This window comes from Stenella coeruleoalba, assembly GCF_951394435.1.
Source record: "Stenella coeruleoalba genome assembly, chromosome: 1".
Classification (NCBI taxonomy): domain Eukaryota; kingdom Metazoa; phylum Chordata; class Mammalia; order Artiodactyla; family Delphinidae; genus Stenella; species Stenella coeruleoalba.
Genome location: NC_137169.1, coordinates 17,393,875 through 17,421,368, shown reverse-complemented (window position 1 = coordinate 17,421,368; position 27,494 = coordinate 17,393,875). Strand labels below are relative to the sequence as shown.

General features: G+C 52.2%; 3 protein-coding genes and 1 pseudogene across 6 annotated transcripts; all 4 read right to left on the bottom strand.

Moving 5' to 3' along the window:
- Positions 1-533: 533 nt before the first annotated feature.
- Positions 534-6,184, bottom strand: C1QB (complement C1q B chain). The gene is made up of 3 exons (XM_079918689.1): positions 6,065-6,184; positions 2,422-2,624; positions 534-1,282 (listed from the first exon to the last, which is right to left on the bottom strand). The coding sequence occupies exons 1-3, from the start codon at positions 6,157-6,159 to the stop codon at positions 708-710; spliced, it is 873 nt and encodes a 290-aa protein (XP_079774815.1). The 5' UTR covers positions 6,160-6,184; the 3' UTR covers positions 534-707.
- A 4,061-nt stretch (positions 6,185-10,245) lies between these two features.
- Positions 10,246-11,651, bottom strand: LOC307184936 (heterogeneous nuclear ribonucleoproteins A2/B1-like; annotated as a pseudogene). The gene has a single exon. The product of its transcript is annotated as a heterogeneous nuclear ribonucleoproteins A2/B1-like (transcript).
- Positions 11,652-12,928: 1,277 nt separating this feature from the next.
- C1QC (complement C1q C chain) lies at positions 12,929-18,180 on the bottom strand. Its single transcript, XM_079918722.1, has 3 exons — positions 18,072-18,180; positions 17,601-17,792; positions 12,929-14,000 (listed from the first exon to the last, which is right to left on the bottom strand). The coding sequence occupies exons 2-3, from the start codon at positions 17,779-17,781 to the stop codon at positions 13,444-13,446; spliced, it is 738 nt and encodes a 245-aa protein (XP_079774848.1). The 5' UTR covers positions 17,782-17,792; positions 18,072-18,180; the 3' UTR covers positions 12,929-13,443.
- A 3,063-nt stretch (positions 18,181-21,243) lies between these two features.
- Positions 21,244-24,429, bottom strand: C1QA (complement C1q A chain). Of its 3 annotated transcripts, none has more exons than XM_079918700.1 (3): positions 24,357-24,429; positions 23,246-23,415; positions 21,244-22,168 (listed from the first exon to the last, which is right to left on the bottom strand). In XM_079918700.1, exons 2-3 carry the CDS (start codon positions 23,406-23,408, stop codon positions 21,594-21,596), a joined length of 738 nt encoding a protein of 245 aa, XP_079774826.1. In that variant the 5' UTR covers positions 23,409-23,415; positions 24,357-24,429; the 3' UTR covers positions 21,244-21,593. The 3 variants fall into 3 exon arrangements, with proteins under 3 accessions (XP_079774826.1, XP_079774827.1, XP_079774825.1); XM_079918701.1 differs by lacking the exon at positions 24,357-24,429 and adding an exon at positions 24,184-24,211 and having other exon boundaries at positions 23,246-23,436; XM_079918699.1 differs by lacking the exon at positions 24,357-24,429 and having other exon boundaries at positions 23,246-23,460.
- Between the last annotated feature and the right edge of the window lie 3,065 nt (positions 24,430-27,494).

The window sequence follows — 27,494 nt, the reverse complement described above, 5'->3', positions numbered from 1 at the left end:
TGGGAGGGAGAGCATGTGGTGAGAATCAAAAGAGGAAGGGTCTTGATTCCAAGGTCACTTAAGACTGAAGAAAGGCTCCTTGATCCCTTGGGTGGAGGTTTGTGACGTTACACAGAGAACACCCCTTTAGGGGCCTAGATGCCTTGCCTTGAAAGAGGTCTCAGTGATCAGTGGGCAGACCTGCCCTCCCAGCTCTTCTGTGGGATCGAGGGCAATCCCTTCATCCCTCTGATCCTCAGTTTTCTCATCTGTGAATTGGGCATGATTTAACCTATCTCCAAGGATGCATGCGAGGATTAATGAGAGAAGGGGGAAAGGGTCTAGCCCAGTGTTTTGAGCATATACGTGCTCAACAGATGGTGTTCCCTCCCCATCTCCCATTGTGCGTCTGGCACAGAACTGGACACAAAGTCTGGCCCTCCAGTCGCCACCAACTAGATAGAGCTTCTGCTTTCAGAGCTCATTCATTCATTCATTGTTCAGTCATTCAAGCAGCGTTCAAGCAATATTTCTGAGCACCTACTATGTGCCAGTCGCTGGGACACAGATTTGAATTAGACCACTGTCCCTTGGCCTTGAAAAGTTTATTTACTCATTCATTCAGCAATATCCAAGGAGCCCTACTGTGTGTTTTGGCCAGGTGGGGGCTGGTGTTGGGGGTAAAGAGAGCATGGCTGGCAGGGGAGGGGGTGAATTGGACCCACAGGTCACGCCTCTGCATCTGGGAAGAGCAGGAACCCGGTGAAAATGCTGTTGGCCCCATCGATGCCTACCAGGGCGTTCTTGTCGGTGGCCTGCAGGAAGACGGTCTCCCCCAGCCCCAGCTTGAGCACGACGCTGCCCATGGTGACCTGGAAGGTGTTGTAGACATAGTCGCAGAAGGTGAGCACCTTCTGTGTCTCCTCCCGGCCCCGCATGAGGTTTACGCACAGGTTCCCTCGAGAGCTGGCATGGTAGGTGAAGTAGTAGAGGCCAGGCACCCTGCACGTGAACTTGCCGTTTCGATACTCGTAGTTGTTGTTGGTGTTGGTGATCACGTGGTCGAAGCGGATGACCTGGTCCCGCCTCAGGGGGCTGTTGATGGTGCGTGTGGCCGAGAAGGCGATTTTCTGCGTGGCCTTGTAGTCTCCTGAGTCGCCCTTGGGGCCATGGGCTCCGGGAGGCCCTGGGGCACCTTTGGGGCCAACGGGGCCCTTGGGGCCGACTTTTCCTGGAATCCCAGGAAACCCTGGGTCCCCCTTCTCTCCAAGCTCACCGTGGTCTCCAGCTAGCCCCGGCAGCCCTGGAAGGCAGAGACAAGAGATATGAGGGGGCCAGAGATCGCTGAGAACCCGGAAGGAGCTGGGCTGGGAGGCAGGGAGCCTGGCTGCGTAACCTCAGACAGGTCCCCGCTTTTCTCTGGGCCTCAGCTCCCCATCTGTGAACAAGAGGACGGGATGTTGGGGAGGGGCCCCGAGTCTCCTTCCAGCTCAGCTTTCTGAGTCTGAGACGTGCTTGACAGTAATGGGGACCGATGCCCGTGGGTTGGGGAGCGGCGTCTCCCTCAGGAAGGTGCTGGACCTGCCCTCCTCGCCAGCTCATACAGGCTTAAGCCTGGAGCAGGGATCAGGAATTCCGGGCACATGTGCTATCCCTCTCCACCCCCTCCCTGACGGCACATATCCCTCATCAATCATGCATTCTTTCTTGCTGAAGCTGGGAGTATTAGAATCCTTCTCACTCCACCACTCCAAACAGCTACTCCTCCTTGGTTTGGCAGAACACAAGATAAAACCTTTTCCAGTAGAGTGGCAGAGTATAGTGGCTGTGAACATGGGCTCAGGGGACAGGCAGATGTGTTTCTCATGTCACATCTGTCATTATTAGTTGGGTCACCTTGACTGAGTCACATTCTCCAAGGCTCAGCTTCCTCATCTGTAAAATGGGGATATTTTGTGGGATTGTGAGATTATGTGAAGAGAGCGGAAGGCTATGGTTAAATGAACACATGAACTACATCTTACAGGAGGGTTTTATGGCAGGAAGTCTCATTTGAACCCTGTGACAACTCTGACAAAGAATCATTATCCACATTTTACAGGTGAGGAAATAGCAATTCAGAGAGGCGAAGCCACCTACCCTGGAGGTAACAACCCAGGACTGTGTGACTGCAGTGGATTTAGTGGTAAGAGAGCCATGGTTTGGCCTCAGCCTCAACATTTACTGGGTTCCCTTGAGCAAGTCAGTAGCCTTTCGGACATCAGTCTTCCCATCTGTAAAATGGGAATCAGAATTCCTTCCTTGCAAAGTTATTGTGGAGGGCTCAGCAAGCTGATGGATTTGCAAGTGTTTTGCAATCCCTAAGGTGGGCAACTGGGACTTGGGAGGTAGGAGATGGGGCCTTGGTCAGTGACACTAGTCTGTTCCCAAAGTCCACAGTACCTTTCTCTCCCTTTATCCCTGGAGTCCCTGGTTTGCCGTCGGAGCCCGGTGCCCCGGGGATGCCCGGGATGCCAGGGATGGCCGGGTGCCCAATGCAGCCACTCTGGGCCCGGGAGACGTGCAGCAGACTCAGGAGCACCAGCGGCAGCAGCACTGGGACGCTGCCCCGCGGGGTCTTCATCATGGCCCTGCTCAGCTGCTTCCTGTGTGTGTGGCGGTGGGGGACAAGAAGATGCAGTAGGTTACGGCCATGGTTTGTTCATTCATTCCTTCACTTGTTCCTGTGTTCACTGAGTGCCTTATCCCCCGGACCCTGTTCTGGGCACTGGAGATTCGCTGATGAACAAGACAGATGTGGTCCCTGCCCTCATGGAGCTGACAGTCTGGGAGACGATAAACAGGTCAACATACAAGTCAATAGAACTAGTTATAGGCCGTGGTGAGTGCCCTGGCTGAAATGAAAGGCTGCCTGGAGGGCTGGTTTTGTGAGGGAAGTCCTCCCACCAGGAAAGTCTATAGACATTCCCACCAGGAAAGTTTTTTTGTTTTTTGTTTTTTTTTTTTGCGGTACGCGGGCCTCTCACTGTTGCGGCCTCTCCCGTTGCGGAGCACAGGCTCCGGGCGCGCAGGCTCAGCGGCCATGGCTCACGGGCCCAGCCGCTCCACGGCACGTGGGATCTTCCCGGACCGGGGCACGAATCCGCGCCCCCTGCATCGGCAGGCGGACCCTCAACCACTGCGCCACCAGGGAAGCCCTATCCATTCATCACTGATGGGCATTTGGGAAGTTTCCACCTTTTGCCGACTGTGACTAGTGCTAATGTGAACATTCATGTACAAGGATTTGTTTGAAACTTGTTTTCAGTTCTTGAGTATATACTCAGGAGTGGAATTACTGGGTCTTATGGTAATTCTGTGTTTAACTTCTTGAGGGGTCCTCAGCCTACTGTTAAGTCTCCTCAATAACATCTCTGCCAAGGCCCCTTCCGTCCATGACTTGTACCATCTCAGTGATGGGAAGCTCATTACCTTCTGAGGCAGCCCATTCCACCTCTGCCCAGATGCAAATTCTCTCCATCTTTCCAGGCCCAGGTCAAAGCGTTTTTCCTCCAGGAAGCCTTCCCTCATAACCCCTCAGCCCACCAAGTCTGAGCAGTTTCCTGCTCTTAAAATAGAAGAGCATAGGGGTCCCTGCTCATCTCCCAAGATAACCGTGGGGAGCCAGGTGAGGCCATGGCTGGGGAAGAACCATAGGGTTTTGGGCTCTAGCTCAGACCCGTAGCTGGGGTTGTCTGATCCTCACAGCACTCCAGGGAAGTGGGTTGTGATTATTTTCCCACCTTGCCGATGAGGAAACTGAGATGCAAACATTAGAAAACAGCCCTCCCCAGATCACCCAGTGAGCTGGCTGATGGTGGGGCTGTGGCCAGATCCCTGCCCCCTCTGCCTCGTGAGGCCTGTGCCAGCCCAGAAAAACCTGCTGATGTGGGGCTCATGTGCTCAGAAAGTCAGCCCCAGCCCCCTTGGTCTCCTAATCAGTTCATGGCTCAGACCAGGAGCTGAATTAGACCAGGGGCTGTACTGGGTAACAAGGAAGGGGGGGCTGCAAATGTGGGTGCGACCAGGGCCGCGAGTGACCGGCTTAGGCTCTGTCACGCTCCCAAGAGAGGGTGGCTCTGGGGACGATCCTGCTTATCTGGCTGGAGGTTTTGCACAACGACAATTTGACACCCTGAATAATCAACGTGTTGGGCGCTTAGCAGGTGCCAGGCTCTGTGCCAAACACTTCACGGGCCACATTCTCTCATTTAATTTGGTCCTCACAGCAGCCCCCTGGGAAAGCACCCCTGCTTTCTCATTTCACAGATGAAGAAACTGGGCAGTGGAGAGGGCGGGAACCTCGATCAAGGTCACGCAGCCCCCCTGTGGCTGAGATTCAAACCCGCTCCCCATTCAAACCCATCCAAACACCACGGGGTGTTACATCAAGAGGCCTCCCTACCTGGTGGTTAAAACATGGGCTTTGGAGCCAGACAGCCTGACAGGAGCTACAGCCTGGGTTGTACTTAGAGCAGTGCTGGTTGTGGGCCGGTGCTTGGTGATGGCTTGGTGATGGCTTTTATCATTACTATTATTGTTGCTGTTGTTTGGCAGCAAACATTCACCAAAGGTGAGAGGCCTGGAGTGTCATAAGGAAAGGGACACTGCCAGGGTCCAAACCAGGCCTGTGCCCCTTCTTAGCTATGGGCCTTAGGCCAGTTGCTTCTCTCCAACCACAGCTTCCCCTTCTGTAAAAGGGAGATAATAGTAATCTCTACCTCACAGCGTTGGCGGCAGGACAGATGCATTAGGGCTCACGACAGCCCGACATGTTGGAAGTGCTTAGTGAATATTAGCTAGTTTTTTTTATTATCACTATCATCTGAGAGCCCCCAGGTTTCAGGACACAACGGAGGATGCTTGGAAAAGTAAAAAAGAATCTGGTCCCTTTGGGAGATTGGGCTCAGGGAGAGGAGGTCTCTCAGGTGCAGGCAGTGCAGGGGTGGGGAGCCCTGGCCACCTGCTGGGGGGTGGGGGGTTGAGGGGAGCAGGGTCCTGACCCATGATGAGACTTGGGCTTTTTCGGGGGAGCCGGAGGTGGGGGGGGTAGTGGGGAGATCTGGGTTCTGGCCCATTTCAGGGGCCAGCGAGTCTCAGACTTGGGCGAGGACTCAAAGCGCATCCGGTGACAACCCCCTGCCTTTACCGCCTGTCACCGCCGTCAGCCTGGCTCCTCACACGTTCCCCATATCAGCCGCCCTTCCATCTCCTTCCAGCCCCAAGAGCCCCTTTCCCCCTGACTTGGAGTCAGGCCAACTTGACCTTGAACTCCCGCTCTGCTGCTGCCTCGCTGCAGGACTTCAGGCAAGTGCCTTAACCTCTCTCTGAGCCTTCGGCAAAGTTAATTTCAACCTGACAGAGCTGCCAGAGGATTACACGCGAGGGAACCTAGAAGGAGCCAGGTACCTAGTGCAGTGCCCGACCCCACACCCTCCTTCACAAGCCTTACTGAGCGGTATCAGTACTGACTAACAACTCATCACAACTCCGCCTGCAAGTCAAATCATTTCCTTGAAAGAGTCAAGCTGAGCTTTCTCATCTGACTGTGAGGAAATAAGAGAAGGCGGGTGCTGGAGAAATGCTGGGCTGAGCAGAGGGGAACCTGGGTTCTAATTGCATCCCTGCCTCTGACATATCTTGCACCAGGTAGTGTGCTAAGCGCTGGCTGAGCTGGTATATCCTTTAGGGCTCACAGCAGCCCTGAAAGGTTCTGATATCCCCGGAGAGGGTCCAGGCTGAGAGGGGTCATGTGGCTTGGCCCAGATCACCAGCACCTGAGAGACAGAAGCAGGGCTCAGCTCCAGTCTTGGTGACCCCAAAGCCTTTATCCTGGCGCCTCCCCATTACCTGGGACCCCAGGTAGCAGCAGACTCCCAAGCTGACCCCCAGAGAGTTTGACTCCCGAGGTCTGAGCTTGGGCCCAGGAATCCTCACCGTCAGACACTCCAGGTGGCTCTGAGGCAGGGGTTGCTTTGGGAATCACCCCCCTCTACCATATTGGTCCTGCCCGCCAGTCCTCCCAGGTGCCAAGCCCCATCCTCACCTGGGAACCTGGCGTCCTCTGATGCCGCTGGGCTGGGCAGCAGTGGGACAGGCAGCTGGGAGCCTCCTGTTCTCAGTCCAAAGCGGAAGTTCCATTCTCCAGCGAGAACAAGGGCCTTCCCCTGACGGTCCCCTCCCAGGGGCCCAGCAGGCCGGCCCCCCTCCCTGTCACCCCGCTCTCACCCTGTTCTGCTGTCCTCAGGCAGTTTCAGGTCCCGTTTCCGCAATCTGGAGGGATTTACTGTAAGTAGGACGGGTGGGTGCCAGTTTGGTTTTGCCAGCTCAGCAGCTGTGGGGGAACCGGGCTGTTCCGGGAGAACGTCCACAACCGGGGGCTTGCCTGCCAAGGCCCCTGACCTCATGCATGTCTTCAGGAACATGGGTGTTCCTCAATGAAATGGAAACATGGCTGCCCTGGCGCCCGAGGGCTGGATTTGGAGTCAGGAACCTTGATTCGTATGCTGGCTCTGCCACTTACCAACTAAACATTCTCAGCCAAGGGAACCCCAGGGAGCCCCCATTTCCTCTGCCACATGGTGGGACCATAACTGCACTTGCTCTACAGATTGCACTGGGGGGCTCAGATGGGATAGTGGAGAAAGAGGAGGGTAAACTGTAAAGTGCAGTGCACATGTTAATTGTTAATATCATACCATGTCCCAGGCCTCCCCTTTCTGGGCTCATCTGCTTTCTTTCCCTTCTACACCCCGGCTCTTTCCCTGTTCTCAGAAAATAATCTAATAATGAAAAATGAATTTTAAATGTGGTCATGATTTGCTTATACCCCTTCCTCTGCTTCCAGCAGACCTGTGGCTGAAGACTGTAATTGGCACAGCCAGGAGCCTGTTGCTTGTTGATCCTGGCATCACAGCAAGTTAGGACAGGAGAGGGGCTTGCAGGTCACCCAGCCCGTGCCGCTCATTTTATATATGGGGAAACCAAGGCCCAGAGGGGAGAGAGCACTGTTCAGCCAATATTTATCGTGAGCCGCTATGTACTCCGGCGATAGAGCCACAAGCCAATCAGCCCTGGGTCCTGCCCCGTGGGGTGTCTCTTCTCCCGGGGGAGACTGGTATTACGCATCAAGTGACACAGTGGTTTCATTGCTCCTGTGATGAATGGCACAAGAAGTAGCTGCTGGAGCCCACACCTCTCACTAGTGGCAGATGCAGGACTTGGAGTCAGGCATCCCTGGCACCGGGATAGCAGCCCTCTTACCGAGGCTGCGTCTGAAGCAACGTGATGCCCCTCTCAGGGATGGTTGCCCAGCAAGTCCCAGGAGCTGCCATAGGTCAGGAGGGCTCTCTTGACATCTGGCCTTAGAGAGAGAAAATCGTTGGGCTTGTGGATGCTTCTTGGCAGAAATTAAGTGTTTACTGCCGAGGGTGATAGGGAAAGAAGAGACTTGTGTGATAAAACCCAAGGGTCTCTGGGTTCAGCCAACTATAGACCCTCCAATGATTTGGTGGCTGGTAAAAATGGGAAAAGATGGGCTTGAATTTGGGGTAGAAACAGAATGAGCCTAAGAACAGGAAGCAGCAGGGTTGGGGGGGTCAGGGCATGGGCTTTGGAATCAGCCCCTCCTGTTTTTTCTTTTTGTTTTTTTTTTTTTTTTTTTGCGGTACGCGGGCCTCTCACTGTTGTGGCCTCTCCTGTTGCGGAGCACAGGCTCCGGATGCGCAGGCTCAGCGGCCATGGCTCACGGGCCCAGCCGCTCCGCGGCATGTGGGATCTTCCCGGACCGGGGCACGAACCCGTGTCCCCTGCATTGGCAGGCGGACTCTCAACCACTGCGCCACCAGGGAAGCCCCCCTCCTAAGTTTGAATCCCAGGCCTACCTCTTTCTAGCTATGTGGCCTCAGGTGTGTTTACTGACCTCAGTTTCCCCGTATATGAGTCAGAGGCATGGACATCCCCTCCTGGGGTGATTGTGGGGTCAGTGAGGTAACCCCGCATGTCCAGGGCCTAGCTGAGTGCCCAGTCCTCAGTAGGCACCCAAGGCAAACCTGGGAGTCGTGTGATTTCTCTGAAGAGAAGACAGAAATCTTGGAGCCTGGAGGCACAGGAGCCATGCCTGGATTAGGGGTCAGGAGCTAGGGAGACCCTTGGCCCCTGAGTGAGAGCCAGCTGGCCTCTGTACCCTTAAAACGCTGGCTTGCAACCCTGATAGAGAGGGGACAGTCCCTACAGAGGGTGGAAGAGAAGCCTAAGACCCTTGCACATCCCGTGGTCTGAAAGAGGCCCCCCGGTCCTTGGGGTGCCTCGTACTAGCTCCTGTCCCACCCTTGCTACCCCCCTTAAAAGCCCTCCCCCAGCTCCCCTCGGCCAAGCAGACAAGCTGGCATTTTCAAAGGCCTGTCTCTCCTGGCAAAGAGAGAACAACAAGGAAACAATTATGGAAAATAAAAATGGTCGTTTCCGAAATACAGGTTTCTGATCTGACACCGTGGCCTACATAAACGGTGCACTGATTTTTTAAACAAAAGAGAAATGAGAAGAAAGATGTGTCACTTGCGGCATTGCCGGGTGGGCTGCTAAGTAGCTGCTGGAGGTGAGCTGTGAGTGGAGCGGCCCCATGACCCCCGCCTTGTCCCTGCCAGAGGCTCTCAGACTCTGTGGACCAGGCCGAGTTCCTAGGCCCTGGCCTCTGTTATTGCTGTGTGTGTGTGTGTGTGTGTGTGTGTGTGTGTGTGTGTGTGTGTGTCTTCATCTCTCCTTCCTTCTCATCTGACACATTTCCCAGGCCCCTACTATGCGCCTGGCCTGTATCAAAGGGGCCCCGTCCTCAAGGATGCTCACAGTCCAGTGAGGGATGCAGACCTGTAAGGAAATAAGTGCAGAAAAGCCAGGTGGTGGACCTCGTGCATTGACTTCACCTGGCAGACCGTCCACCCACCCATGTCTCTGTCCTCCCCAAACCCTTCTTTTTTTGTATGATCATATTTATTTGTGAAATCAGGAAAAAAAATGATTAAACTCACAGAAAAAGAATCATGCATCATGCTTGTGGCTCCCAGCAGCAGAAAATTGGTGGGAGGAAATACAGGATAAAGGTTGTTCAAAGGTACAAACTTCCAGTTATAAGGTAAATAAATACAAAACAGGTAATGTACAACAAAAACTCAAACGCCACAATAGCAAATAATCAAACTATAATATAGACTAAGGAACTGAATCGACATTTATCCAAAGAAGATATACAAATGACCAATAGATACATGACAAGTTACTCACCATTACAAAAGATGGAATGTACAAGAAGACCAAAATTAGCACAGCTGTAGGATACTATCAAAGTTGTTTAGGCAGTAAATCCTATTCATCACAAGAAGAAAAAGGTTTTTTTGGTAACCATTTCATAATATAGGTAAGTCATATCATTACACTTCAAAATTTGATATCATAAAACAAGAAAAACATTTAAAAGGTAAAAACTAAAAGTGCAAAATTATCAAAGAGGACAAACTACTACTGTTTTACCCTTAGAATTATTTTATTAAATCTTAAATGTACAACAGCTTCTTAACTCTACAGACGAAATCGATTTTTTTAGAAGAATGATGTTATGTCTTATTACACCATGATTCTGGCTAATAGTCTTTCAAAACTTTGAGAAAAATCTTGAAAAAGGTTTCACATGTCACCCAAAACTTTGAAATTTGACATTATCAAAGAAGGGATTCTTCCACACTTTTATAGAGACCACTGGAAAGACACAACAATTCAAAAGCTAAGAAACTGTTTCAAAAGCATTTTTTATAGTCTTTCCTCCACAGGAAGGTAATGTTCTTACATAATTGAGTCCACTCACAAAATGGCTCTGTGTACCTGCTCTGGTGTCTTCTACCATATCCCTGCATGACTGAGATAAGAGTTTCCTGAACATTGTTATTTCGATAACCTAAAGCTCTTCTGTTACCTCTGGGCTCTAATTCTCTATTTATACAGTCAAGCCCATGGCAAATAAGAAGCTCAGTATCATCTTGTCTGTCCATAACCCCCACTTCCTCCATTGCCTCTTGGACCATAGCTTCCTCCACTGTATGATCCCCCCATGTTCCTGCTACCACTCAGTTTTCCACTCTTCAGTAATTCGTACTTAGAAGGTTTCTGCTTATAATCCTCCAAATCACTGTAATTTTTCTTTTAATTTTATTTATTTATTTTTGGCTGTGTTGGGCCTTCGTTGCTGTGTGCAGGCTTTCTCTAGTTGCTGCGAGCAGGGGCTACTCTCCATTGCGGAGCATGGGCTCTAGGCATGTAGGCTTCGGTAGTTGTGGTTTGCGGGCTCTAGAGCGCAGGCTCAGCAGTTGTGACACAAGGACTCAGTTGCTCCGCAGCATGTGGGATCCTCCCAGACCAGGGCTCGAACCCATGTCCCCTGCATTGGCAGCCGGATTCTTAACCACTGTGCCACCAGGGAAGCCCCAATCACTGTAATTTTGACTGCCATAATTCCTCCTTCTATAGTTGTCATAACCAGCTCTGGAGCTCCCATCCTGGTAGCCATATCCACCACCATATCCTCCTCGCCCTCCTCCATGCCCAGGGCTACCCCCCAAATTGCCACCTCCAGGTCCTCCTCCAGACCCATGATAGCCATCCCCAAATGTATGTCCTCTTCCATATCTGTCAGATCCTCCTGTAAAGTTCCTTCCTCCAAAGTTTCCTGCTCCAAACTTTCCACCACCACCATGAAAATATACAAAACCAGCGTTTCTTCCTCTTCCACTTCTAGAACATGGGCCTTCTTGCATTTCTTGTCTAGACAAGGCCTTTCTTACTTCTGCATGATGACCATTGACGGTATGATTTTTCTGCAGCACAACCTTATCCACGGATCATGGTCATCAAAAGCAACAAACCCAAAACCTCTTTTCTTGCCTGACTGCCCATCAGTAATTATTTCAATGGCATTGATTTTTCCATATTTCTCAAAGTAATCTCTAAGATGACGTTCCTCAGTATCTTCTGCAATTCCACCAACAAACAGCTTCTTCACAGTGACAAGAGCCCCCGGCTTTCCCTAGTCCTCTCTTGGGACAGCACGTTTGGGAGTAACCGTTTTCCCATCAGTGGAATGAGGTCTGGCAGCCATGACAGTATCAACCTCAGCCATGGATGAAAACGTGACAAAACCAAATCTTCTTGATTTTTGGCTTACAGGGTCCCGTATTAACACACAGTCTGTGAGATATCCCCATTGCTGGTAGTGGTTCCACAGACGTTCTTCTGTGGTTTCAGAGCTCAAGCCACCAATAAAGAGTTTACGGAATTGTTCCTTTTCTCTCTTATTCCTCTCCAAAGGAACAGATTTTGAAGTTTTCTTCATCATGGGCTTACTAGCTTCAGCCATTTCTCCGAAACTCAGGGGGATGAGGGAGATCTCAGGGCACTAACAGGAACCGAACGGGCCCCTGCGCTATGGTGAGAACACAAACCTGGTCGGTCCTGACCCTGCGGTCAGAACTTCCACTGCTCCAGGAAAACTCTAGGAGCACCTCCACGGGGACCCGGCGCTGCTGCCTCTGGAGCCGCTGCCGCTCTTGAATCAACCTTGAGCAACTTTCAATTTTTCAGAATAGGTTGATTGGTGAAACAGGTCAATGCAGGTTCCCCCAGTCCCAAGAGCTGTCCTGTGACCCACTCCTGAGACGTAGACAGCCTGTAGCTGGAAATAGCAGTCCTCCCCAAACCTTTGTATAACAGGCTTGGGTCCAGAAATCTGTTTTTTTATTTTATAAATAAGTCTGCAGGTAATTTTTTGCACCCCCAGATTTGGGAACCTGGGCTCTAACAAGTCATGAGTCTGTGGTTCATGTCGGTGGAGGACGCTGTGGGGACACGAAGGGGAGAATCAGAGAAGGCTTCATGGAGGAGGTGATCTTTGTGTTGATTCCTGACAGCTGAGTGTGTATTATCTAAGTGGACGGAGGATTTGTATGAGTGGGGTGGGGGCTCTACAAAATGAAGGAACATCATGGGCAAAGCTATGGGGGTGTGAAACAGCTTCCTTCAGGAACAAAGGAGCCAAAGTGGATGGCAGTGGCTGGAGAGCTGAGCTCCAACCTCTGCTGTTACAGCCCATCTCATGCCTTTGTGAGCTCTGTGGGGCCTTGTGGAACCAAGCTGAGAGCCCAATCAGGCAGGGGTGATTTTCCCTGGCCTGAGTGAGCCTTGGGTTTCACTGGGCTCTGAGGCCAGACCCTCAATCTTCACAGGAAAGTTACACTTTTTATCTTTTTGAACCTGAACTGTCAACCCCTTTTCGTGGTGAGCGCAGCGAAAGGGCAGCAGCTTACGGCCGGCTTCCTGGTCCTCCAACAAGGATCGAGGCAGCTGGGCCCAACTGTCAGGAGTCTCACAGTGAAACCCTGATGGCTTGTGGGCAGTAGTGGTTTTGGATGGTCTCCTGGGGGCCCCCAGAGTCTCAGTTATTTGGGGAAAATCAGACATCCGGGAGTCAGATTCTCACTCTCTCCCTCACCCATCCATGCCCACCTAGAGCATAATTACGAATATTAAATCATTTAATAGGTGGGTTAGCGTAATGCCTGGTGTATAGTGAGTGCTCAATAAATGTTAGCTATTATGATTGTTTTACTCATTCATTCGCTCTGCTTTTAGTCATTCATTTACCCACCATTCATTCATTCATTCACCCCAATTCACTCATTAATTCAGCACAAATTCATTGCACATCTTGCCTTCATCTGTGCTGGGCCTGCCTTAGCCCAAACCCCTCCTGTGATGGGTGCTCCCAAAACTCAACATCGGTCAACATAGGTCTGGGAATTCAAACACACTCCCGTTTACCTGTGAGCACGAATACCTTTAATGACAGCAGTGCCTCTCACCCAAACAAGTGACAACAGATGGCCCCTTGCGGACCCCTTGCAGCCTTCAGCCACATTTGACCATCTCTCTCCCAAATGGCCAAATGGTGCTGAGTGTCTCTACCTTGGCACCAAGCTTTACTGAACACCAGCTAGATGCCTGAATCTGGAGCCCACACATGGCTGTGGCAGGGGCAAAGTGGAAGATGAAGGGAACTACTTCTTAGGGAATTGGCAGTGAGGATTCGGAGCCGTGCATAGCCTTTGATTTAATTATTTATTCATGTATCTCTCTGTCTCTTCCAAGACTTGGAAAACACTAATGACAGTATCAGAAGGTGTTGGTTACGTGTCAAAGCAGTGACTCCTGAAGGAGCTTGGAGGAGGGAGAGAACTCAGGGCAGGAGGGCAGAGTGGGCTTCCTGGAGGAGGAGTCCATCCAGTGGCGAGAATGACCTGAGCAAGGATGTGTGGCCCAGTGGGTTCTTGCAGGGAAGCTGAGGGAGATGGGGTGGCCCCGGGGAGTGGAGCAGGCCTGCCTGCCCTAGTCAGGGAAAAGCAGGAAGCCGGAGAAGACACTGTCGGAGCCCTCGGTGCCCACCATGCCGTTGTAGTCGTTGACCGCCAGCCACACCTGCTCGCCCACCTTCATCCGCAGCAGCACACTGCCTGAGCTGACCTGCTTGGTGTTGGTCATGTGGTCACAGAAGGTGGTCACCTTGACACCGTTGCGGTACAGCTGCACACACAGGTTGGCCGTGTGTGACGTGTAGTAGACAAAGTAGTAGAGGCCGGGAACTTTGCAGGTGAACTTGCCAGTGTTCGTGTCGTAATCCCCCTGTGGGTTTGTGATGACTGAGTTGAACTTGACCAGGCTGTTGGGCGCTGGGAACTGGACTGTCTGCCGTGTGACAGTGAATACTGACTGGTGATTCTGCTTGTACCTGCCCTCATCGCCCGGGTCCCCAGGGGGTCCCATGTTGCCGGGATCCCCTGGAATCCCAGGGGTTCCCATGGGACCATTTTTCCCAGGATAGCCAGGTGTGCCAGGATCTCCCTTCTGACCCTTTGGTCCTCGTGTCCCAGGGATAGCTGGGATTCCTGGGGAGAGAGCAGGTGGGAAGGAAGTGATGGGGCAGGGGACAAGGAAGAGGGACAGGGCGATGCTCCAGGGGACATGCCACCAGGGTTTGGTCTCTGGACTCTCTTTCCCCCTGAGGGTGGCCTACTCACCTGGGCACAGTGGGCAGGGAGAAGAGGGGAGAGAGACCCTGGTTCAAATCCTGCCTCCCCATGGTCTTGCCCTCTGACCTTGGCTGCAGCACGGCCCCGTCTCTTGGCCTCAGTTTCCATGTTTGTGATGGAGGGGAGGGTAGGACCAGCCAGCTCAGGAGGTGGTAGAGCTGGGCTGCATCTCAGAGAGCATGCCAGAGGCCACGATTGTCAGCCCACGGACAGCATGCGGCCTCAGATAACTCTTCACCTAAAAGTCTAGGTTCTTAGTTTTTCTTGACAAAAATCAGAAGATCGGTCAGAGGCAGATCTCCTGGAAAGGTCCTAAAACTTAAGCTTTGGGCCCCATTTACTTGCACTGGCCCTTTCAAGGCCCTTTGCATAATTTTACATTTATAATTTTTTCAACTTTTTATGTTGAAATAATTACAGATTCACAGGATGTTGCAAAAAAATAAAAGGACAAGGGGGTTTCCCTGGTGGCGCAGTGGTTGAGAGTCCGCCTGCCGATGCAGGGGACACGGGTTTATGCCCCGGTCCGGGAAGATCCCACATGCCGTGGAGCGGCTGGGCCCGTGAGCCATGGCCTCTGAGCCTGCGCGTCCAGAGCCTGTGCTCCACAAAGGGAGAGGCCACAGCAGTGAGAGGCCCCTGTATCGCAAAAAAAAAAAAAAAAAAAGGACGAGGAAGTCTCATGTACCCTTTACCTAGTTGTCCCCAATCTTACATAACTAAAGTACGAAATCAAAACCAAGAAATTAACCTTTGTAGGACCCACAGAGCTCCACTTTTACATGTATTATTTGTGTGGTTATAGTTGTAAAACAATTTTGTAGCACGTGTAGATTTGTGAAACCTCCCCCCACCCCCCCATCAAATTCTGTACTACTTTTCTTAAAGAGGGTCCTCAACATTCTATAAGATTCAGAGCCCCACAAAACCTGTTTCCATTTCTGAGCCGGAACCACCCAGGCCCAGGCCAGCTTAGCACATGGGATCCACCGGATGGAGCCATAGAGGCTGCCTTTCCCCAGCTGCCCCAGCCCCACTCAGCCCAATTCAGCCCCTCTGACAACTGGCCTGTTTCGACTTACTTCATGTTACATGTGAGGACACTGAGGCCAGAAACTTGCCCAAGGCCACGCAGCTGGTAGGAGGTGGAGTCAGGACTCACAGCTAAGTCTGGCTAGTCCCAGTCAGTGTCTGACTCTTGTTACCGCCTTAGTTATCTGAGCCCCTATGAGCTTCTTCTTCCCTTGTCCAAACCATACTCATCTTTTAGGGCCTGGCTCCAGTCTCCTCTTCCAGGAAGCCCTCTCTGACCACCCCTGCTGGCCCTCGTGGCTGCTTCCTCCTCCGACTTCCTTTGGGGTGGGTGTCTGTGCAGACCTACCGTGACGGATCTTCTGCGGCTTGTGAGCCTTTTAGATCCCAGGGTTAGGAGTGGGGAATCAGAACCCAGCAGACCTAAGCGTCAGGCCACGTGATCCCGGGCAGGTGATCTCCCCTCCCGGAGCCTCTGTTTGCCCAGTTGAGATAAGGGCATAATAGAACGGATCCCACAGAGCTGCTGGCAGAGTGGGGTGGGAGAATGCCCGTGCCGGGCACCTCACAGGCAGTGCTCAGTAATGTCAGGTCTCGGTGACGGCTGTCAGCTATGATAAGCAGGACTGTGTCTCATGCTTCAGGTTGACTTCCAGCAACCAACTGGGAGGGGGGGACACGGCAGTGGGGAGGGGGCCTGAGAGGCAGTGCAGGGTAGCGGTTAAGGGCATGGCCTTGAAGTTGGACAGGATTCCAGTGTGTGACTGGGGGCAAGTTGCTCAATCTCTCTGAACCTCAGCTTTGACATTTGTAAAATGGGAGTAAATCGTTTCTTCAAAGGATTTTGGCCTCAGTTTTCTCATTTGTAAAATAGAGTTAATTTTATCTACCTCATGAGATGAATATACGTAGAGCACTTAGAACCATGCCTGGCACAAATTAGGAGCTAAAAATTGGTGTCCGGGACTTCCCTAGTGGCGCAGTGGTGGGGAATCCACCTGCCAGTGCAGGGGACACGAGTTGGATCCCTGGTCCGGGAAGATCCCACATGCTGTGGAGCAACTAAGCCCATGTGTCACAACTACTAAAGCCCGCGTACCACAACTACTGAAGCCTATGCACCTAAAGCCCGTGCTCCGCAACAAGAGAAGCCACTGCAATGAGAAGCCCGTGCACCTCAACAAAGAGTAGCCCCTGCTCTCTGCAGCTAGAGAAAGCCCGCGCACAGCAACGAAGACCCAAAGCAGCCAAAAATAAGTAAATAAAAAATAAATTTATATAAAAAAAAATTGGTGTCTATCAGCCATCCCACACAGTGAGATGGCCAGAGGCAGCTGTGAAGTACAGGGTCCTGGAAAAATGGCAGACCTGGGGGCTTCATTTGACTCACACTGAATTGGAGAATTCCTTCTGGAATGTTGGTACAATTCCACTCTATTGCCAGGAGGGAAGATGACAGTGGGAAATTCCTAAGGACATTCCCCTCCACTGGCTTCCCTTGCCCAGTGCCTCTGCCACCCCTGTCACCTCTGCCCAGCCGCACCCCAGCCTCCCCCATGGCCACTCTGGACACATTCCACCCCCAGATGTGCACCTACTCTCAGACAAGTCACCAGCAGACTGCAGTTCTCACCCAACACCAGTGCCTATTCATGTCCTCAGCCCTTTTCACTCGTGCTAGGGCTTGCCCATGAATCTCCAACAGAAGATTCTGTGGCTGTGATCCTGACTCCTTACTCTCTACCCCTCCAACTACCCAGAATCCTAGGGAGTGAAGGGAGCACACATCTCTGATAAAAACAAAGATGACAACAGCAGTAACAACCATAGCCCACACTTACTGATACCTACCACGTGCTAGTACTGTTTTCTATTTAATTTTATTAATAATCACAGCACCCCTGTGCAGTAGGTACTACCATCTCCCCATTTTACAGATGAGGAAACTGAGGCACTGGGAGGTTCTATAATTTGTGCAAGTTCACACAGTGGAAAGTGGTGGGGCTGGGACTTGGACCCTGGCCACCTGGGCGTTGTGTACAGTCACTGGGGTCCATGTTGCAGGGCAAGTCGTGGAGGGGTTGGAATAAAATAGTAGCAGAGCGTTTTAGAGTTTGCCAAAGGCTTTCACCTGGATCATCTTCCGTGATCCTCCCTGCCACCTTCTAGGGCAGGTGCTCTTGTTCTCTCCCTGTTATCAGATGGGGAAACTGGGGAGGCCGGAGGCCTGGGCTCTGAGGGGGAGAGGGGCTAGACCTGACACAAGAGTTAAGACTCTGCCCTGGGAGCAGGCATGGCCGGAAGGACCACACTCCTCGCCATCAAGAAGCTGTCCACCTTCCCCAGAGTCAGCCTCAGATGGACACTTCCGACTCCTGCCCCCAGGCCCTAGGTGACCCCTCCCCAGCAGGCCAGCAGACTCACCTGGTTCACCCTTGGGCCCTGGCAATCCGTCATGCCCATCCTTCCCTGGGGCCCCGGGCAGGCCCGGTATCCCGGCGATCCCATAGCAGTCTGTGCCAGCTTGGCCCCCAGGCAGCAGTACCAGCAAAAGCAGCAGCAGGTTTGGTACAAGGGGGGGCCAGGAGCTGGGCCCCATGTCCATTCAGGAAGGAGCTGGATGGGGAGAGAGCTGAGTTGTCCCCCAGCCCCTGGCATGCCCTCCTCACCCTCTCTCTCCCCAGGGGCCGTCCTTCTCAGCCCTCAGGAGCTGACCTCCCTTCCCCGGCCCCTCGCCCCTTGGGACTGCACAATGGATGGGGAATGGGGCCTTTTCTTCAGGCTTAGGCCCCGGCTGAGCAGAGATGGGGACCCTCCTTCCTCTCACAAATCAGGCTGTCCCTGGGGCCACGTTTCAGGAAGTGGCAGCGGGGAAAAGCTGCCATTTGCCCTCACCTGGACAGGTGGGAGGTTTCTGGTCTGGTCACAGAGATGTCCTCAGATCTGCTTCCCCTCTCCAAGGCAGGAGGACACCGTGTCAGTGTGGACACAGCAAGAAGGGCCTGGGCAGGCTGTGCTGTCCCCTCCCCTCCTCTCCCCAAGACCACATCCCCTTTCCCATAATTTTTCCTGACTCAATACTTTCTCTTGGGTGCTGAGCCAGGCTGACCGCACTGATGTCCCTGTGTCCCTCCACCTCCAGGTCATGAGTGTCTGAAATGAGGAAATGTCCGCTGCCCCGGCTCTGCTGAAGGGTGCCTATCTGGGTGTGTGTGCGTAAACATCAGCCGGGCAGACTTCCCCTAGAGTCAAGTTCAGCCCGGCTAATGCCCGTCCCTGTTTGTTGCCATTTACTGTGCCTGTGACCCCGTTGTTTCACAAGATCCCTAGGGGGAAGTTATAATTCCCCCTGTACAGATGAGGAAACTGAGGCTGAGGAAAGTGAAAACCCTTGCCCAAAGTCACTTAGTGAATGGTTTCTTGGGTCCAAAGCCTTGTTCTGACCCCTCTGCTTAGCCGCCCTCAGAAACAAGCCTCACATGCACCTGTGAAGTGACAGGTCTTATTCTAGAGACTTCCACATGCCCCCTCCCATTTGCCTTACTTGGGGGTGGACATCCAGGGCAAACTTTGACAGCAGGCAGCCTGCTGTGGCCGACAGATTCCTCTGGCTACAAAGTCAGCGGCCTTGGGTTCTCCTTCCAGCCCTGCCACTCCCTGGCCCCGAGGCCTTCAGCAAACCACTGCCCCCTAGGTCTCAGTCATCCCATCTGTATACTGGGTGGTAGGGGAGGACCAGGCTTTGCATGTTGGTGCCTGTTCCTTTGCTGGGGCCCCTGATGATCCCACCTTCCCTGTCAGCACCCCCTCCCTCACCTCCATCCCTGGCCTCTCGTCTCAGAGCCTATTATGGCTAGTGAGGGGTTGCCAGTCGAGGCCAGGCTGGCAGAGCTGAGAGAGGCCCCTCCTCTCTTTCTTCTCCTCACATGAGATTCCAGAGAGGAAGGAGGTGATGGGCAGTGGAGGGTTCCAACCCTGATTCCACTCCTGCCACCCATGTGAGTGAGTGGTTTGATCTCCCTGAGCACTGATTTCTCCTCTGTAAATGAGGGTTTCCAGTAGCTTCCATGCAGGGCAGTGCTAATGCATACACAGTGCATAGCCCTGTGCCAAGCCCTGCCCCTGCTTTGCTGGGTGCCCCTCAGGGCCTCAGTCTTCCCAGCTGGCTCTCCACCCTCTGGCACAGGGCTGCAGAGTGTGCAACAAGAGAAACAACGTGAATGTACTTGTCCCTGGAATTCCCAGGTGGGTGGAAGGCTGGAGAGAGCAGAAATGATGGACACAGCATTATGGGGGGTGGGGGACCCGGCCGATGGCACCCAGGCCTCTCTCCCATCTTCAGTCCTCACCTCCTTCCTGCCTGGGTCCGGCTTCTCCAGCAGGTGGCAGCCTCAGCCCGCGCTCAGCCCGCCCCTGCCCCGCCCACCCGGGTTGCGGCTGGGTCCCCTCCTTCCAGAGGGGCAAGTGATTTGCCTCTGCGAAGAGGGGTGGGTATGAGTGGAATTTAGGGTAGGAAGCAGCGGGGCACTCCCCGCACCCGCCATTTCTATAGCCTGGCCTCTCCAGCTTCTTACGGGCCCTCTACCCCTGACATTGTCTTTGAGCCCCGTTGCAATGAAAGAAGCCCTTCACTTTGGGGTCAGGCAGACCTGGTTCAAATTCAGGCCCTGCCACTTTCTGGCAGTGTGACCTTGGGTAGATGTCTCCTTCCTGTGAGCCTCAGGGTCCTCACCGATTTTGCTGGGATTAAAGGCATCCATGGTGGTAAAATGGCCAGCGCACAGTAGGTGCTCACAGATCTGTTTCTCTTCCCAGTCCGTGGGTGTGTGTGTTCTGGGTGGGCAGGGGGCTGAGGAGTCAAGAACTGCTCTGGGGCTGCAGAGCCTTACTCTCTTCCTCCTGAGCCCCGAAGGCTGTTGATGGACCTGGGCCCCCCTCCAAGTGGGTCTTGAGTGTGCGGTGAAGGCGGGCGTGGAGGTTGTGGGTACGTGAGGACTTGGAGATCACAGGCGTTTCTAAGGCACACGCATGTCAGAGGGAGAGGAGGGTGTGTGCACCTTCGTGTCAGGGGTGTGTCTGGAACACGTGTGTGTGAGAGCACTTCTGATGGTTGATGGGGGCACGTGGGTGTACGAGGTGGGTGTGCACGGGTATGACGCATGTGTATCCTTGAGTGCGTCTGTGGGTCTGGAGGCGTAAGGAGTGTGTCCAGGGGTGCAGCCGGTGGGTCGCAGGGAGTGGGTGTCTGGGTGAGGCGTAGACGAGTCTTGGTCCAGGAATGTAGGTCCACGTGCATCTCGGGAGGTGTGTGTGCAAGTGTGATGTGTATTCTTGTGCATACATGAACGTGTGCAGCACAAAGGTAAAATCGGCTTCCTCTGGGAAAAAGCACAGGACGCTGGACATTTTCAGGACTGAACTTCTGGTCGCCTTACTTTTCTCACATACGAAGGGCATAGTGGGGCTTTTTGCTTCTGAGCAGCACCCAGACAGGCTAAGTGGGACCCTGGGAATGCACCACAAACATTCCAGACCCTCCCAGTCCCCAGCCCAGCCTCTGTGCCTGCCGGGGTCGAAGTCCAGCGCTGGCCTCGGGCAACCTGGCTTCAGGAAGACTTCTGGATGCCCTTGGATGTGCCTTTCCGGTTGAGCGTTGGAAATGACACGTGTCAATTGTCAGGCGTGTGTCTGTGGAGGCTGGCTAGGGTGGTAGGTAGACACACAGGCTTGGGCGTCAGTAACACTTGGAGTCAAACCCCAGCTTCTCCCCTTACACACTAACCTTGGGCTTTAAGTTTGTCCCAGCCCCCTAGCCTCAGTTTCATTATCTGTAAAATAAGGTCATAATACCCACCTCAGAGCTCCACTGTAAAGATTAAACAAACTATAATTAAGGCTAACACGTATGTGTAACCCTTACTAGGCATGAGGCACTCCTCTGTAATTTTCATATATTAAGTCATTTAATCCTCCCAACAGCCCTCTGAGGAAGGTGCCATCAGTATTCCCACTTTACAGATAAGGAAACTGAGAGTCACTGAAGTAACACAAAATGCACGTAACTGGACACCTAGTAAGCGAAATGGTGGCCCAGGATTTGAGGCCAGGCCGATGAGGCTCCCAGGACCTGCTAAATATTTATTGTAAAATATTGAATGCAGGCCTGGCCTGCAAGCACTCAGTAATTGTTGTCATTCTTAAGCCTCCCTCCCCATGGCCAGGGTAGCAACTGAACTTCAAGCTCAGCAGACATGGACTCAGGTATTTATTCCAGGGAGAGTTCCAAGAAACGATCTTCCTTCAGGCAGCTAAAGCAACAGCACCCCGACTTTCCAGAGCAGGGCATAGACACCAGAAAGGTGGAGTGAGTGGGCCAGGGTCACACAGCAGGAAGCGGAGGCCATGGTGGGGAGGGGCTCAGGTGGATGGGAAGATGAGGAAGCCACTAAATACGCTGTCGGCCTCTGAACCCTGGTAAATGCGGCCCTTATTGGGGTCTTTTTCAATCCAGACCTGGTCTCCCTGCTGGAGCTGGAACACCGTACCCCCGGACACCACCTGGAAGAGTCCTTTGCTGTTGGCGTCACAGAAGCCCAAGGAACGCTGGACTTGGCCCCTCCCAAAGGACACGATAGACAGGCAGATGTCCCACTTGGACACCACCTGGAAGGTGAAGTAGTAGTAACCCGGCACAGAGCAGATGAACCGGCCCGAGTGGCTCTGGTATGGGCTCTCCTGGTTGGTGATGACCGTGTCAAAGATGACCACGTTGCCACCCATCGGAGGGTTCCGTCTCACGGCCGAGAAGGCCGGCTGCGGCTGGTTCTGGATGTTTCCTGGGTTGCCTTTGATGCCCTTCAACCCTGGGAGGCCAGGGGGCCCCAGGGGGCCGCTGGGCCCTGGGTAGCCCATTCTGCCAGGTTTTCCAGGGGGCCCAGGCTCTCCCTGGTCTCCTTTAAGGCCACGGACGCCTGTCTGGATACCAGCGGCCCCTGTGGGGAGAAAGGCCAGATTGGGAGTGAGAGTCCCAATTGGTCTAGTGTCCTCCAGACCTCAGGGAGGTGGCTGGGACCCCGGACGGCTGTGGGATAGAGGATAGGGGGAGTGTCTGGGCCTTCAAGACATTGATTCTGACTGGCTGTGCGTGACCTTGGGCTCCTGTCTCAAACTCTCTGAGCCTCAGCTTCTTTATCTGTAAAATGGAGAGAAATGTGAACAGGCACTTGGGAGTGTCACGTTCCGGGAAAAGCAGTCCACTGGCTTCACTGTACTCCTGCCCACAGCCGTGCACTCCACACTCTCCCCAGGGCACTGACCTTGACTTCTTCAGATTCACGGACTACATGTAGGCTGCCTGTGTGCAGACTGTTTGCAAATGCCTGTGCAGATCTTGGTGGTCTGCTATGGACTGGGAGGCTCAGGGCGATTACATGAGACTTTCCTTTCCTGCTCTGGTCGTGCCCTCCTCCCTTTCCCTTCACCCTTAGCCTTTTTTCTAGAACATGAGAGTTTCTGAAGCTTGAAGGGGCAGGGAAGGGGGAAGCAGGGACAGAGTTGTGGGGAAGCTGGAAGCAAAAAAGATAGTTGCCATGAATTGATCCCTCTCCATGTGCTAGGTGGGGTTATTTCTCCATTTTACAGATGAGGAAACTGAGTCTCAGAGAGGATCAGTAAGTCGCTCAAGGTCACACAGCAAGACAAGGGCTCCTGAGTCTAAAGCCAAGGGCATTAATCTTTCTGGTAACTGAACAAAGACCAAGGACTGAGCACAGCTTTGGGACCTTTCATATTCATTGCTTGCAGTGACCCACTGTCCAGAGGAGGAAGGTGAGGCCAAAGAAAGAGGACCTGGGCAGTAAAGGGGATACAGAGAGGCCACTGGGGCCTGTGGACATGGCTTTGGAAGAAGGCTAGGCCCCCCTCGGCCCCTGGGACCAAGTGCAGACTGCAGAGCCTTCGTGTGTGTGGGCCCAGGTGGACTCCTGTTTCTCAGTGCCAACCCAAGCCTCCACCCTGGTGGCCAGGCGAAGCCCAGGGATGAGGGACTGGGGTTCAGAGGGAGGGCTTACCCTGCTCCCCTCGCTCCCCCTTGAGGCCTGGCCGTCCGGGTCGGCCGGGTATTCCTGCGGCCCCGTCCCTCCCATCCTGTGCTCGGCAAACGTCCTGGGTCACCGAAGAGGCCAGGGATATGGCCAGCACACCGATCACCAGCCAGCCCCAGGGGGCTTCCATGGTGTCACTGTGGAGACATGGGCAGGGCCTGGGCAGGCTGGACATCACACACTCATGCACACCCAACACCCACACTTGAACCCCCAACCCCGCCCAATTCTATCTGTCTATATATATCATCTCCCCGACCATTGCCCACACACCCCCTCGAGGGCCTTCAATGTCCACCCTCCATCCAGCTGCAGGGACCCCAAACATACACAAAGAACCACAAACTCACACAGATACACACATGCAACTGAACATACCCATATAGTTACACACTCAGACACACAAACACAGCTTTTCGCTCACGCACCTACGTAACACAATAAGCAAACTCAAAAGTCCACCACACACTCCCGGACACACAAACTGACACCCAAACTGACGTGCCCCCCCCCCCCACTCACCTGGACACACACAGTCATACACTCCTACAGGTGACTGAACAAATATTTATTGAGTGCCTGCTCCCTGTTTAATTTACACCCTCTCACCCAGAGGGCAGAGCTGTGCATACACACCAGAATTCACAAACACCTGACACACACATCTGCTCTCTCCTCCACACACTCGGCCCCTTTCAGCACCCACTGGAAGACAGAGGGCTGACTGGCGCTCTCTGCCATCCCTTCGTGGGACCCCTCTGCTGGACTCTGACACCCCCAGCCTTTTCCCAGCTTCTTGTGTTTTGTGGTGGGGAGCAGAACCCAGGAACTTTGGTTACAGCTCATGGGTCTGTCACTACCTCCCCCCTCCCCCAAGCCCCTGGAGTTAAGGTCCCCTCACTCACTCATTCTGGGTCCTAGATCAGGGTCCCCCCAGCCCCCCCACCCCGCAACACTGTCCTGGCATAGAACCAGCCAGCAGAGTTCTCCCTCCCTCCCTGCCCGGTCCAGCCTCCTGGGCCACACCTCCTGGTTCCCTGAACTTTACAGCTCCCTCCCTGTCAAGCGCTGGCCTCACCTGCGTCTGGTCGTCGATGCACTGGATACTCCCGTCCTTCGCCCAGGGACCCCTGTGGGACACCAAGCAGGGCGGTGCTGGCCTGTGGCCAACTTTCACATCCCTTCCCACTTCCCCTTCTCCTTCCCTGAAACTACCCCCAGTGTTGCCCTAGGGCCACAGGCCTGCAAGGGACATTTTGAGCAGACCTCAGCAAGACTGAGACATGGGACCTCCTACCCCAGCCACAGATGGTGTGGGGACAGGGACAGCAAGGCGGGAGTCTGCCGGGGGGGCCATGGTAGGGATACTGGGTAGGGCTGTGAGACCCACGGAGGCCTAGAACATCGGGGCAGAAGGAACCTTTACAAAATCAGTAACTTGTAAGACTTTTGTGATTATGAAAGCAGCATGTATTCATTGCCAAAGCTTGGAAATACAGAAATACAGAAGAAGGAAGAACAGTGCAGTAGTAATGGGAAGCTCAGTAATCAGCTTCCTAGACCTGCCACTTCCTAGCTGCATGTCCTTGGAAAGATACTTAACCTCCTGGGGTCTCAGTTTGTTTGTTCGTAAATTGGAAACAACAGATTCTACCTTGTCGAATATTATAAAGTTTTAATGACATAATACATATACAAAACAGTGGACGCACGGTGACCACTTAATAATTAGCTTTTATCAACATTTAAAAATCAGTGACAAAACCCCATCTAGAGAATTGCTGTTAACATTTGGATGGATCATCTAGCCTTACTCACTCTCACTGACGGGGTGCTCACTACCTGTCAGCACAGCTCACTTTGTCATTGACACCTTGGACCTGGAGAATGTTTTTCTTTAGATTGAGTGATTCTGTCTCCTCCAGACTGGAGACCAATGTGTTCAGGCCTGGGCTGACCATGTCTTTCTGTTTCTTCCCATGACCATGTTTTTTGTCGTTGTTGTTATTTTGTTTTGCTTTCCAGAGGGAGGAGGAGAGGAAGAGGAGGAGGAGAAGAGGGAGGGCTGTTGTACCTGGGCAGGTGAAGACAGTCTAGGGCCAGGGTTTTCAAGCCTTTGGGACTCCTTTTTCATTTGCAATCTTGTGTGACATACAATATGTATACAACAAATCTAGATGGGGATGCTCTGGTTTAAGGGTGGGGACCCAGAGCTCCTCCTGCCAGCCCCTCTACTGCTCCCCAGGATTCAGGGGCTTAGGGGAACTAGAATTTCTCTATGACCTTGGGCAAGCCACATCACTTTTCCAGACCTCAGTTTCTTTATCTGTAAAATGGGGATACAGTCCCCTCGGTGAGCTGCCGAGGGATTATATGAATATATGAGGAAGTTTATACTGTCAAACACCACATTAAAATAAGCCATCATTATGAATAATATCTGTGTGACCTTGGGCAAGTTACCTAACCTCTCTGAGCCTCACTTTCTCAAGATGAGAGAGTGGTGGGAAGCAGAGAACGGCAGAGGCGGCATGAGGGAAAAACAAATACTGCGAAAGGCTTCTCAAAATATAGTTTTCAAAATATTAAATACACAATTCATATAGAAATACATAGTGAGCTCATGTGAATTTTCTTTGTAGCTTATAATGAAGGAACAAAGCTAGTGCAATGAAGGATATGAGAAAAAAATTTATATATACTTATATATGGTAAAAAAGATTTAGTAAAAACAAAAACAACAATAACCAAAAAACCAAGAATTCTGGAATATTCATAAGGTTGCTAAGTTATATACAAAACTGGTTAATGTTCTATAGGGCAATAAAACCCTAGCGTTGGGGCTATCTTCTGTATTGAAAAGAAATCATTTGCCTCTCTACCAGACAAAAATAATTGGCAACTTATCAGTTTTGTACCAGCTAACAGCTATCTTTATAGAGCCTGGGCCCTAATCAATAGTAAATAATAAGTCAAGCAAAGTGACATTCCCCTGGAGTGTCAGATGATCCTTAGGAAGGCTTGTGAGACACTACTCGAATTTGACTTTGAAAGGACACCAGTTATCTATTTGCCTTATTTCCAAGTGTTGGATGATTTCACTTATCAGGCTGTTACAAGAGTCTAAACACTTCCCAAGAAATAAAAGACATCGATAGTAATAAGCATATCATTAGTGTGAAAAGTAATGGGTTGGCAATAGCCCTGTGAATGTCACAGCTGGGACACCTTCAATCAGAGGGATGGCGTTCTCTTCCTTTTCTCCAGAGCTCAGGCTCTTGGAGGGGAGGTAGGAGATATAGGGATGAGAGGAAACCCCTTGTCATGCTTGCGAGGATCCAGGCGCTCCATCCCACAGTATAGCCAAGGGTCTAAGGAATAACCAGAAAAATAATTTCTAAGTTACTCAAATTCCTTATGGTGGAGTCACATCTCACTCAAGGGCTGCGTTCCAAAATCAGCATATAAGGCAATAATTGCAAACGGTCAGTATTACCCTTGGAAGAAATTCTTAGGAAAGGGCCATGTTGGAGACTGTATTACCATTTCGGGATACTTCTATGCTGTCACTTTTAGCTTTGACATCAGAACAGATTTCTTGTTCTTTACTTGCATATCAGTTGGCTCATATATACTCCCTTTTTCAAAAAAAAAAAAAAAAAGAAATTCAATCTTTAAAGTTTAGAGTTGTACTCAGTGGTGAGGCATTTAGACCACGAGAGGCTCTGGATTTGAGGCAGACCCGGGGACTGCAGGAAAACGCTCCAGAATAGGCTCCTTGAGGGTCTGGAGCGACGGGCAGCATCCCTTACCTTATTTTCATTGGCATCATTAGCTCTTTCTCACTCTGAGTTTTACTAGGCAAAATACAGATAGTCAGATGTGCATATAATGTAACTCTGAAGTTCTTGTATTCCTTTTTTTTAATGAAAAAACATTGAGGTATAATTTACATACGGTAAAATGCACACATCTTAAGTGCCCTGTTCAATGGCTTCTCATGTAAATGAAGATATCCTTTAGCGCCACCCAGATCAAAATACAGAACATTTCCATCACCCCAGCAAGTTTTCTCGTGCCCCTCGTCGTACAGTCAGCCCTCAGCGTCCTAGGGTTCTGCATCCACAGATTCCACCAACCGGGGATCAAAAATATTTGTAAAAAATTCCAGAGTTCCCAAAAAAAGGAAAACTTGAATTTGCCTTGCGCTGGCAAC

Bases quoted from the DNA above. Each gene is read 5' to 3' on its own strand.
- C1QB (XM_079918689.1), bottom strand. From the start codon at position 6,159: ATGGAACTTCCGCTTTGGACTGAGAACAGGAGGCTCCCAGCTGCCTGT. The intron at 2,625-6,064 runs GTGAGGATGGGG...CCACACACACAG, and splicing joins AGAGGACGCCAGGTTCCCAG to GAAGCAGCTGAGCAGGGCCA. The intron at 1,283-2,421 runs GTACTGTGGACT...TCTGCCTTCCAG, and splicing joins AGGGATAAAGGGAGAGAAAG to GGCTGCCGGGGCTAGCTGGA.
- C1QC (XM_079918722.1), bottom strand. From the start codon at position 17,781: ATGGACATGGGGCCCAGCTCCTGGCCCCCCCTTGTACCAAACCTGCTG. The intron at 14,001-17,600 runs GTGAGTCTGCTG...CTCTCTCCCCAG, and splicing joins AGGGCCCAAGGGTGAACCAG to GAATCCCAGCTATCCCTGGG.
- C1QA (XM_079918699.1), bottom strand. From the start codon at position 23,453: ATGTCCAGCCTGCCCAGGCCCTGCCCATGTCTCCACAGTGACACCATG. The intron at 22,169-23,245 runs GTAAGCCCTCCC...TTCTCCCCACAG, and splicing joins GGGGGAGCGAGGGGAGCAGG to GGGCCGCTGGTATCCAGACA.